At 38.2% G+C, this 18,258-nt stretch overlaps 1 protein-coding gene across 3 annotated transcripts in view; it reads left to right on the top strand.

Annotated features, from left to right (window-relative positions):
- Positions 1-18,258, top strand: part of LOC140730493 (ribosomal protein S6 kinase alpha-5-like) — a 72,124-nt gene that overhangs the window by 7,343 nt on the left and 46,523 nt on the right. For all 3 annotated transcript variants that reach the window (XM_073051007.1, XM_073051005.1, XM_073051006.1), the window contains exons 2-4: positions 9,042-9,113; positions 11,262-11,480; positions 17,725-17,840. In XM_073051007.1, coding sequence (XP_072907108.1) covers positions 9,042-9,113; positions 11,262-11,480; positions 17,725-17,840 — 407 coding nt within the window. The remainder of the gene's footprint in view (positions 1-9,041; positions 9,114-11,261; positions 11,481-17,724; positions 17,841-18,258) is intronic.

The following is an 18,258-nucleotide window of genomic DNA, read 5'->3' as shown; positions in this document are numbered from 1 at the left end:
TGAATTGTAAAGCCTAATGGCATTGGGGAGTATTGACCTCTTCATCCTGTCTGAGGAGCATTGCATCGATAGCAACCTGTCGCTGAAACTGCTTCTCTGTCTCTGGATGGTGCTATGTAGAGGATGTTCAGGGTTTTCCATAATTGACCGTAGCCTACTCAGCGCCCTTCGCTCAGCTACCGATGTTATACTCTCCAGTACTTTGCCCACGACAGAGCCCGCCTTCCTTACCAGCTTATTAAGACGTGAGGCGTCCCTCTTCTTAATGCTGCCTCCCCAACACGCCACCACAAAGAAGAGGGCGCTCTCCACAACTGACCTATAGAACATCTTCAGCATCTCACTACAGACATTGAATGACGCCAACCTTCTAAGGAAGTACAGTCGACTCTGTGCCTTCCTGCACAAGGCATCTGTGTTGGCAGTCCAGTCTAGCTTCTCGTCTAACTGTACTCCCAGATACTTGTAGGTCTTACCTGCTCCACACATTCTCCATTAATGATCACTGGCTCCATATGAGGCCTAGGTCTCCTAAAGTCCACCACCATCTCCTTGGTCTTGGTGATATTGAGACGCAGGTAGTTTGAGTTGCACCATATCACAAAGTCCTGTATCAGTTTCCTATACTCCTCCTCCTGTCCATTCCTGACACACCCCACTATGGCCGTGTCATCAGCGAACTTCTGCACATGGCAGGACTCCGAGTTATATTGGAAGTCTGATGTGTACAGGGTGAACAGGACCGGAGAGAGCACGGTCCCCTGCGGCGCTCCTGTGCTGCTGACCACCGTGTCAGACCTACAGTCTCCCAACCGCACATACTGAGGTCTCTCTGTCAAGTAGTCCACTATCCAATCCACCATGTGAGAGTCTACTCCCATCTCCGTTAGTTTGTGCCTTAAGATCTTGGGCTGGATGGTGTTAAAGGCACTAGAGAAGTCCAGGAATGTAATCCTCACAGCACCACTGACCCCATCTAGGTGAGAGAGGGATTTGTGCAGCAAATACGTGATAGCATCCTCCACTCCCACCTTCTCCTTATACGCAAACTGAAGAGGATCCCAGGCGTGCCTGGTTTGTGGCCTCAGATTCTGTATTATCAGCCGCTCCATGGTCTTCATCACATGCGACGTCAAGGCAACAGGTCTGAAGTCATTCAACTCCTTTGGTTGTGGTTTCTTCGGTACCGGGACAATATAAGAAAATAGTTTTAAATTCTTAGTCCAAATGAAAGGTCCTGACCCAAACTTCCAACTGTTATTACTCTCCACAGACAGAGTCATAGATCATACAGACTAATTGGCACATGATGACTATGATTCCCATTTAAGCTGGTCCCATCTGCCCACCTTTGGCCCTTATCCCTCTAAACCATTCCTGTTCACACATCTGTCCTAGTGCTATTTAATGCTTCCTGCCTGCTGAGGCACTATTGCCTGAATTGCTGTATTCCTCCAGCTTTTTATTTTTTGCTGAATGTAATTAGTATGTTCAATTTAGCAGAAGAGTTTATGAAATTCTCTTTTAAGCCCACTGATCCTCACACGTAGTTTGACTAGTTTCCTCCAACCATGCTGTATCTATAAAATATATTGTCTTCTTCCTGTTTCTCTACTCCAATGCATTTGTTCTGATGACTCCATCTTGCATACTTGTACTTATAATATACTGTTTCATTTTTTTCTCACATTGGATTCCTTCTGTATGTACCAACATGATCCCTGACCCTGTCGGTTCCATTTCTTAGAAACTTCACTGCCTTTCTCTTTCCCTCATTTGTCACCCACCAACCTCTATATTTAAGCAGATACTTTTCTATCACATCAGGCATCCAAGCACGATACCAACACTGACACACATCTTCATCCCTCTTTCAGTGTTCCTCAGCAGCACTGTGGTCCATTCCTCAGTCATCCAACAATGCCCCAGCCACCCTCTCCGCTTCCATTGCAGCTCCTATGCCAGCAGAAGAGATTCAATGCCTACAATTTATAACCCTCTCCCTTCTCATTATCCAGGGCTCTTTCAATTTAGTAGATCAAATTTATTGTTCTTTTCATTGAGGAGAACAAATGCTACAAAATGATCGTTTGTAAACCATCTCTGTTCATTCTGTATGTGACTCTGAGTCTATTTAAGATTTCATGTATCTGCAGTATTTTTTTCATTTTCAATTAGTTCAATAGATGACTGCTGTTTTTCATTGGCTGCAGCAAATTTATTGAATAATGCCACTCTAATTCATTAAAATAGTTGTGTCTTTAATATTTCAGCAACATTGGAGTAATATTGTAAATATATTTCTGATTGTCTGTCACAAACTGTACATTCAGAGGGTGATGATTCTTGAAACATATTTGCCCTTCATAAGGATAGGAAGTTTCAAGGAAGTCTGAAATTCACATGAATGCAGCAGAGGTTCAGAGTGACAGTGGCTTGATCTCTAAGAGCAGTCCAAATTTCCCTTTGCCTTTGGTGTTTACCTGTACATTGCGGGTTATATGTAAAAGTACATGAATTGCATATGCCATGATGCTAAACCATGTTTATCTCCTGGTTCCTTGGTTTGCTTTTCATTAGTTAAATGTTTCAGAGTTGGAAAACAAAACTCATTTTAATTGATAACTGTAGTCTTATCTATGATAATTCTAAATGCATCCTACCAACAAAGGAAGTAGTTGCATTTGACACCTATGAGAATCCAACCCAAGCACCAACATGTACCTTAGAAACATTGACTGAGTCCCTGAGTCCTCTGCTGCCTGTGTCATTTGATAAGTGGGTTGAAGTAGTCATGACATTAATGAGAAAAACTGGCATTTACAGTAGGTCACTGATTGACGGAGAAATTGCTGATGCTGTGCATGAATATGCTTAATTTCTGAGCGTGACAAAGAGAGGATCTAAAGAACAAATGACTGTGGAGGAACTAATCTTGTATATAGAAAATAGATTTTCAAATTTCAATAGTGTACTATTTCTGAGGAAGTAATTAATGTTGTCTGAGATAGTTACATTGAAGTCAAATATACCAATCAACTGGGGAGAAAAATCTGCAAGAATATTTTTCATAATGACTGAACTTTTCATCATGTAAACTATTTAGTCTTGAAATAAAAGGGCTGCTGGTATGACAGTGTCTTCATTTGGTTTCCCTGTGGTGCTAAGATGTTTTATTTGCATTCCTTAATTTGCACCTGTGGATATTGTTTTTAACAATAAAAATATTTAATTAATTGGAATGAATTGTAGTAAAGTGTATTTGTGACATCTCTTTGAACCTTTTTAAATATTCACCCCAAAGTTAGATAACACTATAGAGCTGTCTTTCTCAACCTTTTCTCCCTTGAAATGATTTTCAGGTCTCAAGGAACCCCTGACTAAAAATTACAATGTCTACAGCTCATGGTATGTTAGCATGATCAGTAAGTTGTAGATATAATAATCCAAAAATAATTGTCAATGCTCTTTAGAGTAGAGGATGAATTTTTAGCCAGCCTTTCTTGATAAAACAGGTAGTTAAGCTTAGTTTATGTTTCTTTTCCTTTTGTAAATCTTAAAAATTCATAAGGCAATCATAATAAATTTCTGTTAAATAACTGGCGTAAACCAAAATGAAATTTAATGTAGGGTCAGTAGATTTAATTTAAATAAAGTTTGTATATTGATTTTAATTAATGTTGTTTACAACATGAAAATTTATTGACAATTTTGAATAGTAGAGTTACTAAAAACCATAAGCCAAATCAATATGAATAAAAACACAATAGCCATTTAAAATAATCGGTACTTTTACATGTCATATAGCTGTGGTTTGTAGTTAAATGTCTTTTCAATTTTGCTGGAGCCATTGCTGCATTTGCAAGTTCTTTGCCACTGACTAGGCACAATGGAATAGGACAACTTGAATCACTGGTTCATGTAAAACACATTGATAAATAGCTTTCATTGTAAGGACGGACATTTTTGTGTATGTCGTTGCACTAATGCAGTGAAATGACTCAGAAGATTGTAATTCTTCATCATAAATCTTATCAGAATTGTCCGTAGGTCTAGGCCCAGAATCCTCCTCTTCCATCTGACACCTCCTCTTAAAAAATTGCCACACTGGACCATCTTTAGAATGAAAATTTCCCTCCAATTTTCTACTACACTGGTAGAGTTTGTTTGCTCCCATAAGTCATTCGGCAGCACACAAGGGGAAGCTGGGGGAGATAATTAAGGAGGGAGAGGCTGATGTCACAGCCCAAGTCGGGCGAGTCCATTTAATGCTCGGAAAACACACTTCACGCTCCTCGTCAGCCTACCGTCCTCCTCTCCATGCAATACAGCACTCACCAATTATCAGCCTACTGTCCTCCTCTCTGTACGATACAGCACTCACCAATTATCAGCCTACCGTCCTCCCCTACCTCACGTCAAAAACTGAGAATAGACTCAACCAAGTAAACATGGTCCTACTGCACACTGGGCTGAGAGACCTCTAACGAGATTGGTAATGGGGCTGTTCTGTCACTGCCCACCACTGCGAGTGCTAGCATCGCACATCGCGCAAAGTTAAAAAAACAATGGTTATTTTTTTAATCACCATCTATGGTTCCACAGAACCTCGGTTGAGAAACTCTGCTACAGAGAGTAGATAAAACCAGAGCATTGAATACAAGTGTATTTGAGCAACTGAATTGAAAAATTAGTCAGATTTGGTAAGGGTGATGGATTTCCTTCCCTGAAAGGCAGCAGTGAATCAGATGGAGCATTGCAACAAAGTTGTGATTTAGTAGTCACCATAAGTAATATTTATAATTTCAGAATGTATTCAATTGACTGAAGGCACATTTCTCAGCTGATAAGTGGATTTGAAGTTATACCTCAGTGGCCCAGGCATTTGAAAAACTGGTACTGCAATCATTTTCCATAGGATTCTAGTCAGGGAATTTAGAGGAGGTTGGACCCAAAAGAAGAGTGGGAAGAATATTTAATAGTAAACAATAATTTTAATAATGGACAGTAAAATAACAAAATGCTAGGGGTCACAAAACAAGAGAGAACAGAAACAACAAGATAAACTTCAGGCAGGACGAGTGAAAGCTGAAAGCAACTAGTTGAGGTCAACTGATTTGATGAGTGAACGAAGACTGCATGAGAAATGGGGTTAAATAGGCTGCAGGTGATGAATCTGGAGGGAGCAGCAGGTGAATCCTGTTAGCTGGGTGGAGACTGGGAGGTGCCTGCATGTGCAAAATGGCAGGTGTCAGCTGGAGCAGGCCTTACAATTCTGCTATATTTGCTATTAGACACACACTTTTTTTTCTTTTGAGGCCAAACTTTCTTCATTAAGTTGCATTTAACTGTTTTCCTTTCAGTTTACGAGCAAACCTCATCTATAAAATCTGCACAGGCTATCTTCAAACTTCAACATGAGCAGTTCTGAAAACCATGAATGGAAAATATTTAAGACCACCTGTTAACTGTTATTTTAATGAATGTATTTGTTTTTTGTCACTTTTATCTTCTTTAATCTTCCCTTACTTGCAGGCCAGCTTTAACACATATGATGATTTTTAGCTCTATCACAACATCTGGGATTGTTTGTATTACTCTTCTGCATGTCTGGTATCAAACCTAAGATGATACAACTTGCTCCAACTCATATCAAGAAAAATTACGCCATTAGCCTAGAAATCCCTTTACACAGTTAACAATGCAATAGTGCAGCTGAAAATTAGCCCAGTCTTCTGTTGATGAATATCTTACTCACTTTAGTGCTCAGTGAGAAATTCAACTCCTAACATTTTTATTGCCCCACCACCATTTTCCATTGTAAAATTTCACCAAATGTCATCAACAGTCCAGTGTGCAAAGTTAATTTCAAGCATTTTTCAATCTCACTGCCCTGAAAATCAGCAGTTTTTATTTATTCTCTGAACAGCTAGATTTTACTAATTCTGTTAACCCTTGGATGAAGGGGTTCCTTAATGATGGATGCTGCCTTTTTGAGACATTGCCTATGAAGATGTCTTCAGTGCTGGGGAGGCTACTGCCCATGATAGAGCTGCCTGAGTTGCAAATTCCTGCCGCTTTTCCCGATCCTGTGCAGTGGTCCCTCCATAGCAAACAGTGATGCAAAACAGTTAGAATGTTCTCCATATTACATCTATAGAAATTTCTGAGAGTCTTTGGTGATATACCAAATCTCCTCAAACTCCTAATGAAATATAGTCACTGTCTTGTAAATACATCAATATGTTGGGCCTAGGATAGATCTCCAGAGATGGTGACACCCAGGAAATTGAAACTGCTCACCCTTCCCACTGCTGATCCATTGACATCTCCTTCCTGAAGTCCACAATCAATTCCCTGGTCTTACTGATGCTGAGTGGAAGGTAGTTGTTTCAACACCACTCAACCAGCTGACCTACCTCATTCCTGTACCTTCATCATCACCATCTGAAAATCTGCCAATAATAGCTGTGTTATCAGCAAATTCATTTGAGCCTTTTGAGCTATGCGTAGCCTCGCAGTCACATGTTTAAAGAGAGTAGATCAGTGGACTAAGCACACATCCTTGAGGTGTGATAGTTTTGATAGTCAGTGAGGAGATGTTATTTTTGATCCACACTTCCTGGTGAGGAAGTCAAGGATCCAGTTGCAGAGGGAGGTACAGAAGGCCAGGTTTTGGAGCTTATTGATTTTTCTTTATCTTTGGTTATTTCCCCAATCTATTTTCAAACAGGATCCATTGAAAAATCAAAGGAGGTGAAATATAACCTAGGTTAGGCCATGTAGTGCCATGAGCTTGATTTACCAAATAATAAGTTCTTGACTGATCAACAGTCTCCAATTTCTGCTGGAACCTTCCCTGAATCCAAAGATTTATTAATTCCATCCTTGTCTATAGTAAGTCACTGTAAATCAAAAGATTCATGGTCACTTGGTGAAGAAACCTCCATGTTTTGCAGTACTAAATGATCAACTCCTTGTGCTGAGAAAATGGAGAAAATGTTTCCAGGTTTGAGACTTGCCAGCAAGAAGAAACATCTTCTCAGATGCTCCCTATCAACCCCATCTGAATTTTGTGCATTTCAACGAGTTCACTTCAGATTCTTCTTATCTCCAGAGATTATACCCAGGATACGCCATCTTTCCTCATAGGACAATTCCTTCATCTCAGCAATCAACATCGTGCATTTTCATTATTTTATTACACCTGGCTTCTCCAGATAACATACAGGTTATGATTTTACAGATGTCCGTAAATCAATGTTGTGTTTTTTTTTTCCCAATTTATGGACAAAAGTCTTTTGATTTGGTAACCATATCTCTACAGTATTGTAATGAATGGCATCAAAAGCACATAAGACTGATCTGATAAGACAGAACAAGAACTAAAAATGAGGAAGAGGAGAGGAAACTAGGAATAAATATAGTACATGTGCTGGGCATTTGAATTTAATAATATCTTGGAGCTCACTCATAAGTAGGAGGTGTCCATCAGTCTGCCATTCTTAATCTAAGGAAGTCCTGGAAGCAAGTATCCCTTCTATACTTAAACAGTGTCAGCTGAAGCTTAGTTAGTAGCACTCTTCTGTATCATAGATTGTGTTACTCAGTGATAAGTTTAGAGTTTATTTATTTTTTAGAGGAGAGATCTGATGTTGCTGACAAGGCAATCACATATTGTCCATTTCTAGAGCAATTAGGGATAGGCAATAAATGACGACTTTTCCAATGATTCCAACATTCAATGAATAAGCTACAAATTTATCACAAAAATTGCCATCGAGCAAGACAAGTTAATGTTTTCGAATACACATCAATAACTTCCCACTCAATGTCAGCAAAATCAAAGAGCTGATTATCGACTATAGGAGGAAAATACTCTTTACAACTCATGTTCTCAGTATTAGTTTTATTTGCACAGCTTGTATTCTTGAGCATGTCAGTGTTTGTCTTTTATAGTTTGTCTGTCCTTAGCTTTTTTTTCCAAGTTGTATTTTTTCCCTATAAATGCCTGCAAAAATGAATCTCAAGGTATTATTTGGTAACATTCTATATGTACTGCAATAATAAATTTACTTTTAACTTTGTATAATTTATTTTAAAAGCATTGTTAAGATGTTTTTTCTGAGTATACTTGAGTGTTTATTGATAAGTAAATGGGTGACAGCAAAACCTCAAGATAATAAATGCACTTCAAAATGGACTCATCTTGCACCTGGAAGGCGGATTACACTGTGGCAGAAACAATTGAGACATAGTGAAACTCCTGACCACTGTGCAATCAGAGTTGATTCTACTGTGTTACATTTCATTTTGCAATGTTATTTATTGGTTATGCCCTTTCCGGCCATCTGTCAGATATTTCCTGCTTCATTATTTGCTTGTTCAAACCGCTCTTTTTCTATTTCTCCCTTTTCCCCATCTGCTCATGTATTTTTCAATATTCTAGCTTTTATAACCCCAAATGAAAATATTTCAGAAGTCTTTAAATGTAGTTAGAATTTATCAAAATGTACACCAGCATATGAATTATGAAGAAAAATATCTGAAATTGTCTTTTCTTCCCTCCCTCCCATACAATTATCTTTTATTTCCAGAATTTAGGATTTACACATTTTGACATCGTTGTGCAAACTGTTCATTCAATTTCTATTAGATGTTTTGCAGCTTTCTAGGCTCCACACTATATTCAATAATTACACATCTTTGCGTTCACTATCACCTTTTGCCTTGCTTCTTCACCCCTTTTGTCATATAATCTTTCCTGACATCCATATCACAGACTTTTCCTCTTGTCTTCTATTCTTCCTCGACATCTGCATAGATCCTGTTAGACCTCTCCCCCACCCCATCCCACCCCACCCCCCATTTCCATGAAGCCTAATCTAAATGAAATACTAATTTGTTTCTCTATGCACGGGCACTGCTTGACCTACAAAATAGTTACTCTAATTTCTGTTTTTAAACAATGTTGAGTTTCTGAACTCTATAGGTCATGCCTTTCACACATTAAGTTACCATTTTGTATTTGTAATTGGCAGCTAACCTCACTGGACACAGAGAAAAAGTTGGATTGGAAAACTTTGAGCTGCTGAAGGTTCTGGGAACAGGAGGTAAGTATTGGGTAGAACCAGTTTTGTATCAGCGTTTAGTCTTATATGGCAATTCTGATACAGACTGGATTTTAATCATTAGAAATAGACATGACTCTACACCTAGCTAGTTAAACCAGAGGGGTTAAAAAATTCAGCCGATGTTCTGTGCTGAGCTGACAGTCATCAGTTGACTCTTCTTCTGCATGGTCATATTCTTTTCCTTGTGATTTTTTTAACTGTATGTATAGAAAAATGAAGATTGGATTTGACTTGTCTATAATCATATCATTTTCAGTGGAAATTATTGAAACTTGGATTAGTTTAGATAGGTCAATGTCTGTAATATACTAGTTTTGCAAATGTCTTTGGAGTGAAGACATGAAAAGAAAATTATTGACTAAAAAAGAATTGATTTTATTTGAATGGTTAGTCTTATTCTAACATCTATTTGTGAAAGATTAATTCTATATTACATATAAAATAATTCATGTAATTTTATTTGTGTGTCTGTATGTGTGTATTTTTGTACAATATGACCATCCTTGCTAGTTCAGATAAGATTCAGGAGAAAGGACGGTGCAACAATTTATCATTTCACCTGTCGAACTTGGATTCACTTTCGACCCACACTGATGAGATAAACTCTTCATTTTGTTGAAATGATCACCACATAAGATGGATCCTTGTGCATCCATCACTGGTCAAGTATCATTCAGACATTATTGGCACAAATTAACAATTTGGTCATTCAGTAAAAAAAAACACGTAATAGTTTTCTGCAGTAAAGAGCATAATGTTGTAAAGGTGGCTTTCCTGATATTTCAAACAGCATTGATACAAAACAGCATCCAACCAAATAATTCAACCTACATATCTGTTGTGTAAAGATTATGTACCACTTCAGCTAACCATCAGTCAGCTATCTGACAGTGCATGTTGTCTATCTTTTGCCCGAACCTCACTCTGTCTCTAAGCAGCAATTGCAAAACCAGTTAATGATTCTACCCAACCTTTAAGATATTTTAAGAGACATTTAGCCAGGCACATGGATGTTAGGAAGATGGAGGGATATGGACATTGTGTAGGTATGAAGAATTAGTGTTTGTGTGTTTTTGATTTGCTTTTTAGCTGGTTTGGTACAACATTGTGGGTCAAAAGGTCAGTTTCTGTGCTGTACTTTTCTATGTTTTATAAATTCTCATGCATTGCTGAAAAATATTCTGACCATATCTCACAGAATTTTCTATCCAATATTTTCCCCTCCCAAATTACGTGACCCCAACTTGATTTTTTGCGGATGCCTTGCACTTCATGGCCCTGCTACAAAATTCATTTTAACCAGCAAATAACAACTTGTTCATACAAGAACTTCAAAATGAAGCCTAAGGAAAAAAATCTTAAAGGCATGACCTTTTCCCATTGGTCCGAAGGCCTACAGTTATTCTTCTATTTGGTCATTATTCATCTGCAGATGTTAGCAGGTTGGTTGAAGGAAAAGTCACATGTCCAAAAGCAAGCATTTCCATTTGAGGTTCAGAGCCTGAATTCTGCCAGTCACTTACTTCTCTTCAGAATGCCAAGGCCACTAGGGTTTTGTGGTGCCGTGGTGTCAGTTGCTAGGCATGGATTATATCTGAATATGCATTCATTGCAGGAGTTTACCAGACATTGTCTTGCTAATCTCAACACTGAAATAAGGAAGGTATGGGTGGAAAATATTCTTCAAAAATAGCTATAAAAGAAATTCACTCTTCTTACAGACAATTCAACTTTTATTTATTTATTTAGTGATACAGCGCTGAATTGGCCCTTCCAGCCATTTGAGCCGTCCAACCCAGCAGCCCAACAACCCCTGATTTAAACCTAACCTAATAACAAGACAATTTACAATGAGCAATTAACCTTCTAGACGATACATTTTTGTACTGGGGAAGGAAACTAGTTGGAGAAAGCCAGTCCAGTCCAAGGGGAAGATGTACTGCCTCCTTACAGATGATGTCAGAATTGAACTCTGGACACCAACACCCTGTCATAATAGCATCATGCTAACTGCAACACTACCGTGGCACCCAAGATAAAATTGTACATTATAAATGACTAGGAGTGTACTGTATTGTGATACTTTATTAATGAATGTTCTTTTTCTCTCTTAATTCACCAATGCAGCATATGGGAAAGTTTTCCTGGTCAGAAAAATCAGCGGACATGATATAAACAAGCTCTATGCAATGAAGGTTCTCAAGAAGGCTGCAATTGTACAAAAAGCAAAAACCACTGAACACATCAAAACAGAACGGCAGGTGTTAGAACACATTCGTCAGTCTCCTTTTCTGGTCACATTGCACTATGCTTTCCAGACAGATACAAAGCTTCACCTCATTCTAGGTAATCTTTTTACAGTTGCTCTTCTTTTATTTGGCATTCCAAAATGTTTTCATTTGAACGATGCATTGGTCTGTTACATGGTACATTAGTAATCCAGCATACACTGCCACAGACAGACCAAACCAAACCAGCTTTCCTTAATGGTTAAGGTCTGTCTCCATCCATAGGAGTTGCGAGCAATAAAGGATTGATCCTATGGAAGAATTATTACAGGGTATCACATAAATAATTTCCAATGGTCAATAATAAAAACACAAAATATACTATAATCACAAAAAGAATTAAACCAAGATTACAATGTAATTTATAGTTATAATGGATAATTCTCTTCCATAAACTGAAATGCATAGCTTGGTTTTCCAAAGAATCCTTTGAAATGCAAAGGAATCCATTCAATCCATTCTGATTGTGGCATATCTATACAACAAAGGTCCAACTTGTTCTTTTTCCATTCCCTTTTGAAATTTACTATTTCATCACTTTTGAAAATAACTATTAAATTTAACTATCCTGCCCAGGTAACAGATTTCCAATCCTAACAACTTGCAGTGTATTAAGAATATTGAGTTCTCTTGACAACTGTTTTAAAGTTAAATTCTAGAGCAAAAGACTATAAGATAAAGGAACAGAATTAGGCCATTCAGCCCATTGAATCTGCTCCATCATTTAATCATGGCTGATCCATCCATTTTCCATCTCAGCCCTAATCTCCTGCCTTCTTACCGAATCCTTTCATGCCCTGACTAATCAAGAATCTATCAACCTCTGCCTTAAATATACCCAATGAGTTGCTGAAGTCAGATGAAATATGTTCATTTATTTATTATACCTCATCCATTGTAATCTATAATGCCTTGATTAAATTTTGTGTCAACTTTCTTTGCTTTAAGAACAATCCGTTTCTTTACATATAACCAGTAAAGTATCCTACAAACCCTTTAAAAGGCCTTAATATCCTTCCTAAAATAAGGTGCCCAAAAATTGGGGACTACTACAGCTGAATGCAAGCAAGTAATTTACAAAGGTTTGTCATAACCTTTTATTCACTTTGATTATTTTAATAAACCTAAGATACCACATGATTTTTAAAAACATTGTTGTCTCATCCTGACATCTTCAAGGACTTATGCATGTGATCGGTTCAAAGTTATTCCCAACATTCATCACTGGTTTGCCCAAACAAACTAGCTTCAAAGTAGAAAATAAAGATGAGGCATTTACTTTAGAAAATGGAACTTGCTGTCTTTCTGAGCTTGATATTGGAACCAGTCTTTATATTAACTATTTGGATTCTGGAATCAGTATCAAAATCTCCAGATGACATCAAGTTGAACCACTGGCTTGGCTACAGACTGAAGGAGTATTGTATAACACTATTGTACTAGGGAAACTAAAGGTATGCCAAAGGCAGGTGCACAAGTAAAGAATAACATGATTTTGGCCTTGTTTAGAAGCATGTAGATGTTTGGCGTGTTACATTGCTTGTTCAGATGTCCATGATTGAATAGTACAAATTGTTGAATCCTGAATTATAGATTGTCAGGTATGATGTTGTGGCCATCACTGAATCATGGCTGAAGGATGGTTGTAGCTGGAAGCTGAATGTTCAAGGTTACATGTTGTATTGGAAGGACAAGAAAGTAGGCAGAGGGGGTAGCGTGGCACTGCTGGTAAAGAATGGCTTCAAATCAGTAGAAGGATATGACATAGGATTGGAAGATGTTGAATTCTTGTGGATTGAGTTAAGAAACTGCAAGAGTAGACGGACACTGATGGCAGTTATATACAGGCTGGAATGTGGACCACAGATTACAACAGGAAATAGAAAAGGCGTGTCAAAAGGGCAATGTTACAATAGTCATGGGGGATTTCAACATGCAGGTCGATTGGGAAAATCAGGTTGGATATGGATTTCAAGAGAGTGGGTTTGTTGAATGCCTGTGAGATGGCTTTTAGAACAATTTGTCATTGAGCCTATTAGGGGATCAGCTATATTGGACTGAGTGTTATGTAATGAACCAGAGGTGATAAGGGAGCTTAAAGTAAAAGAACCCTTAGGAGGCAGTGATCACAATATGATTGAGTTCAACTTGCAATCTGATAGGGAGAAAGTAAAGTCTGTTGTAGCAGTCTTTCAGTGGAGTAAGGGAAATTACAGTGGTATGAGAGAGGAGTTAGCCAAAGTAAATTGGAAGTAGTTGCTTCAAAGCTAGGAAATAACATTGAGCCATTATAAGACACTAGTCAGGCTACACATAGAGTATTGTTAACTGTTTTGGGCCCCATATCTCAGAAGGGATGTGTTGTCATTGGAGAGAGTCCAGAGGAGGTTCACGAGGATGATTCCATGATTCCAGGAATGAAAGGGTCAACATATGAGGAGCATTTGGCAACTTTGGGCCTGTACTCACTGGAATTTAGAAGAATGCAGGGGGTGTGTGGGGGGATCTCATTCTCTACCGAATGTTGAAGGGACTAGATGGAGTGGATGTGGAGAGGATGTTTCCTATGGTGGAGGTATCCAGAACTAGAGGGCACAGCCTCAAAATTGAGGGGCAACCCTTTAGAACAGAGGTAAGGAGGAATTTTTTTAGCCAGAGAGTAGTGAATCTGTGGAATGCTCTGCCACAGACTGCGGTGGAGACCAAGTCTGTGGATGTATTTAAAGCAGAAGTTGATCATTTCCTCAACAGTCAGGGCATCAAAGGACATGGCAAGAAGACAGGTGTATGGGGCTGAGTGGGAATCAGGATCAGCCATGATGGAATGGTGGAGCAAACCTGATGGGCTGAATGGCCTAATTCTGTTCCTTATGTCTTATGATCTTCTACTGGCAAGGATGACAGCAGAGCAGCAATGGCATGAGGTTCTGGGAAAAATGAGGAAGGTGCATGATAGATGTATTCCAAAAACAAAGAGATACTCAAATAACAAAATAGTATAACAGTGGCTGACAAGGGAAGTCAAAGCTAATGTAAAAACAAAAGAGAGAGCATAGAGCAAAGTAAAAATTAATGGGAAACAGAGGATTGAGAAGCTTTTAAAATCTACAGAGAGCAACTAAAAGAATCATTAGGAGGGAAAAGATAAAATATGAAAACAAGCTAACAAACAATACCAAGGTGGATAGTAAAAACATTTTCAAGTATGTAAAAAATAAAAGAGAGTTGAGAGTGATTATAAGACTGCTAGAAACTGAGGCCTGAGAAATAATAATGGGGGACAAGGAGATGGCAAATAAACTAAATGAGTATTTTGTATCAGTCTTCACTGTGGAAGACACAAGCAGTATGCCAGATGTTGAAGGGTGTGAGGAAAGAGAAGTGAGTGCAGTTACTATTACAAGGGAGAAGGTGCTCAAAAAGCTTAAAGACCTAAGGATACATAAGTCACCTGACCAGATGAATGGGGAGATTATGGGGAGAAGGCCAGGGAGTAGGGCTGAGTAGGGGACAAAAGGATCAGCCATGATAGAATGGCAGAGCAGACTCGATGGGCCAAATGGCCTAATTCTGCTCCCATGTCTTTTGGTCTTATGAATTGAATTGCAACTACAGTACATAACCTAGTGCTGATTTTCATATCCATGCGTTTTCTATGTTTGGAGTTGACTATTTCAAGAGGCTCTTAGGGTTTTGAAAGAGGTAAAGGTAGAGATTGTAGAGGCTTCAGTGATGATCTTTCAAACCCAGAGGAATGGAAAATTGCAAATGTCACTCCACTCTTTAAGAAAGGAGAAAGGCAGCAGAAAGGAAATTATAGACCAGTTAGCCTGACCTCAGTGGACAAGAAAATGTTGGATTCAGTTGTTAAGAATAAGGTAATGGTGTACTTGGTGATGTAGGACAATATAGGACAAAGTCTGCATGGTTTCCTTCAGGGAACCCTCGCCTGACTAACCTTTTGGAATTCTTTGAGGAGATTACAAGTAGAATAAATAAAGGGGATGCAGTGGATGTTTGGACTGTCAGAAAGCTTTTGACAAGGTGCCACACATGAGTCTGATTACTAAGTTATGAGGCCATGGAATTACAGGAAAATTACTGATTTGGTTAGAGCATTGGTTGATTGGTAGAAATCAGTGAGTGGGAATAAAAGGATTATTTTCAGGTTGGATGCCAGTGACTAGTGGTGTTCCGCAGGGGTCGGTGTTGGGAATGCTTCTTTTTATGGTGCATATAAATGATTTAGATGATGGAATAGATGGCTTTGTTACCAGGTTTACAAATGATATGAAGATTGGTGGAGGGGCAGGTAGTGTTGAGGAAACAGGTAGGCTGCAGAAGGACTGAGATTAGGAGAATGGGCAAGAAAGTGGCAAATGATGCACAGTATTGTAAAATGCATGGTCATGCACTTTGTATTAGAAATAAATATGCAGACTATTTTCAAAATGAGGAGAAAATCCAAAACTCTGAGATGCAAAGGGACTTGGGAGACCTTGTACAGAAAACCTTAAAGGTTAACTTGCAGGTAGAGTTGGTGGTGAGGAAGGCAAATGCAATGTTAACATTCATTTCAAGAGATCTTGAATGCAAGAGCACAAATGTGATGCTGATGCTTTTTAAGGCACAGGTAAGGCTTCACCCTGAGTATTAAGAACAGTTTTGGGCTCTCATCTAAGAAAAAAAGTGCTGGCATTGGAGAGGATTCAGAGGAGGTTCACAAGGATGATTCTGGGAATGAAGGGGTTATCATAGGAGGAATGTTTGATGACTCTGGGTCTGTACTCGCTGGAATTCAGAAGGATGAGGGGGAATCTCATTGAAACTTTTTGAATGTTGAAAGGCCTAGACAGAGTAGAAGTGGAGAAGATGTTTCCCATGGTGGGGGAGTCTAGGACAAGAGGGCACAGCCTCAGGATAATGGAGTGTCCATTTAAAACAGAGATGCAGAGAAATTTCTTTAGCCATAGGGTGGTGAATTTGTGGAATTTATTACCACAGGCATCAGTGAAGGTTGTTGGGTATATTTAAGGCAGAGCTTGATAGGTTCTTGATTGGACATAGCATCAAAAGTTGCAGGGAGAAGGCTGGGGAGTGGGGAGAGTAGGAAACAAAAGGATCAGCCATGATTGAATAGCAGAGCACATTCAATGGGCCAAATGGCCTAATTCTGCTTCTAAGTCTTATGGTCTCATGAATTGAATTGCAACTACATAACCTAGTGCAGATTTTCATATCTGTGTGTTTTCTATATTTGAACTTGACTATTTCAAGAGGCTCTTAGCCAGCCTGCCTCTCTGTAAATGTCTTCTAAAACTCTGTTTCCTATATCTGAACTCAAAGCATCCGAAGTATTTCTTCTTGGTTATCAGTATTGGCTCTCAGTTAAGCAGGGTTTCAATTGTTAAATGTACATTGTTTCTCTCTATAATTTCTCATTTTCCAAGGTCATATCACTACTAACAAATATAGTTTCCTATAGTTCTACAAACCTATGAGACATCTAGTTCTGGCTTAGCAGCATCAGTTTCATTTTTTCATTTTTGGAATCTTTTTATTGGTACATAATCTTCTACAGCTATAAAATGATACAAAACTTCAACAAATTAATATGTATACAATTAATAAAGCTGAAGAAAAATGAAAGCTGATCGAAATATATAAAAATGGAAAAAAAATTTATATATAAGAAAAAGAAGGAAAAAAAAAACCCCCATCTAACTAAAAAAAACCCACTGACTACAAGAAAAGGGGAAAAAACCTATTAGGAATCAACCCCCGGAGCAATACATCTTACCATCATCTATATATATATAAAGAAAAAGAGTCATCAACCGCCAATTCATATTTATATAGAATAAGATTGGAAGGAAACGATATAAAATAATTCAAATTAAATGATAATATTTGGCCAAAGAGCCCCATCTCCTCTCAAAATTGAATCAGGGATCAAAAGTTCTACTTCTAATTTTTTCCAAACTGAGACATAACATTACTTGAGAAAACCATTCAATTAATGCAGGGGCAGAGTTTCAATTGTTTCAGAGTTTCAAATCATCAGTTTCAATTGCCTTGGAATTCCTTCCTTAAACTTTCTATCTTTCAACATTGTTGGCCTCCTTTAAAATGCACATAAAGCTACCAGCTTAATCAAGCTTTTGATTAATCATAACAGCTTCTTGTGTCACTCAGTCTTTCATTTCAAACCGTCTGAGTACCACCTTAGAATTATAGAGTTATTGGGTTACTCTCCTACATTGAAGCGATTATTGTAAATGATATTTGAATTCCTTCTGCAGACTATGTGAATGGTGGTGAATTGTTTACACATCTTTACCAACGAGAGCACTTTACAGAAAACGAGGTTCAAATTTACACCGGTGAGATTGTACTAGCTCTGGAGCACCTCCATAAGGTAAAACTAAAAAAAAACATCCAGTCATACAGAGCAAAAGTAAAATGCCAAATTATTGTATCCATGGTGCAATACAGGTATTATGTTTTCTTTGAATATTGTAAAAATCCATTTGGATATAATTAATTTGTATTAAAAATTTAAAGTCATACAACATAAAAATGGTCCTTTGGCCCAATGTATCTGTGCTGGCTATCAAGTTTCTATCATTTACAGGGCCAGTTTCTGGAACTCAATTTCTTTCAATGCCATGAAATTTCAAGCGCTCATCAGGTATTCATCATGATGAGTGTACTTGTCTCCCTCAGGAATTGCATTCTAAGTTTCAGCAGCCTCTGGATAAAAAAAAAATTCTTCCTCAAGTCCCCTTTGAATGTCCCAATTCTAAACTTCATATTATTCCAAGTGGTTATTGACC

Source organism: Hemitrygon akajei, chromosome 7 (genome assembly GCF_048418815.1).
Source record: "Hemitrygon akajei chromosome 7, sHemAka1.3, whole genome shotgun sequence".
In the NCBI taxonomy this organism is placed as follows: domain Eukaryota; kingdom Metazoa; phylum Chordata; class Chondrichthyes; order Myliobatiformes; family Dasyatidae; genus Hemitrygon; species Hemitrygon akajei.
Note: the sequence above shows the minus strand (reverse complement) of the source record. Positions and strands in the feature narration are given on the sequence as shown.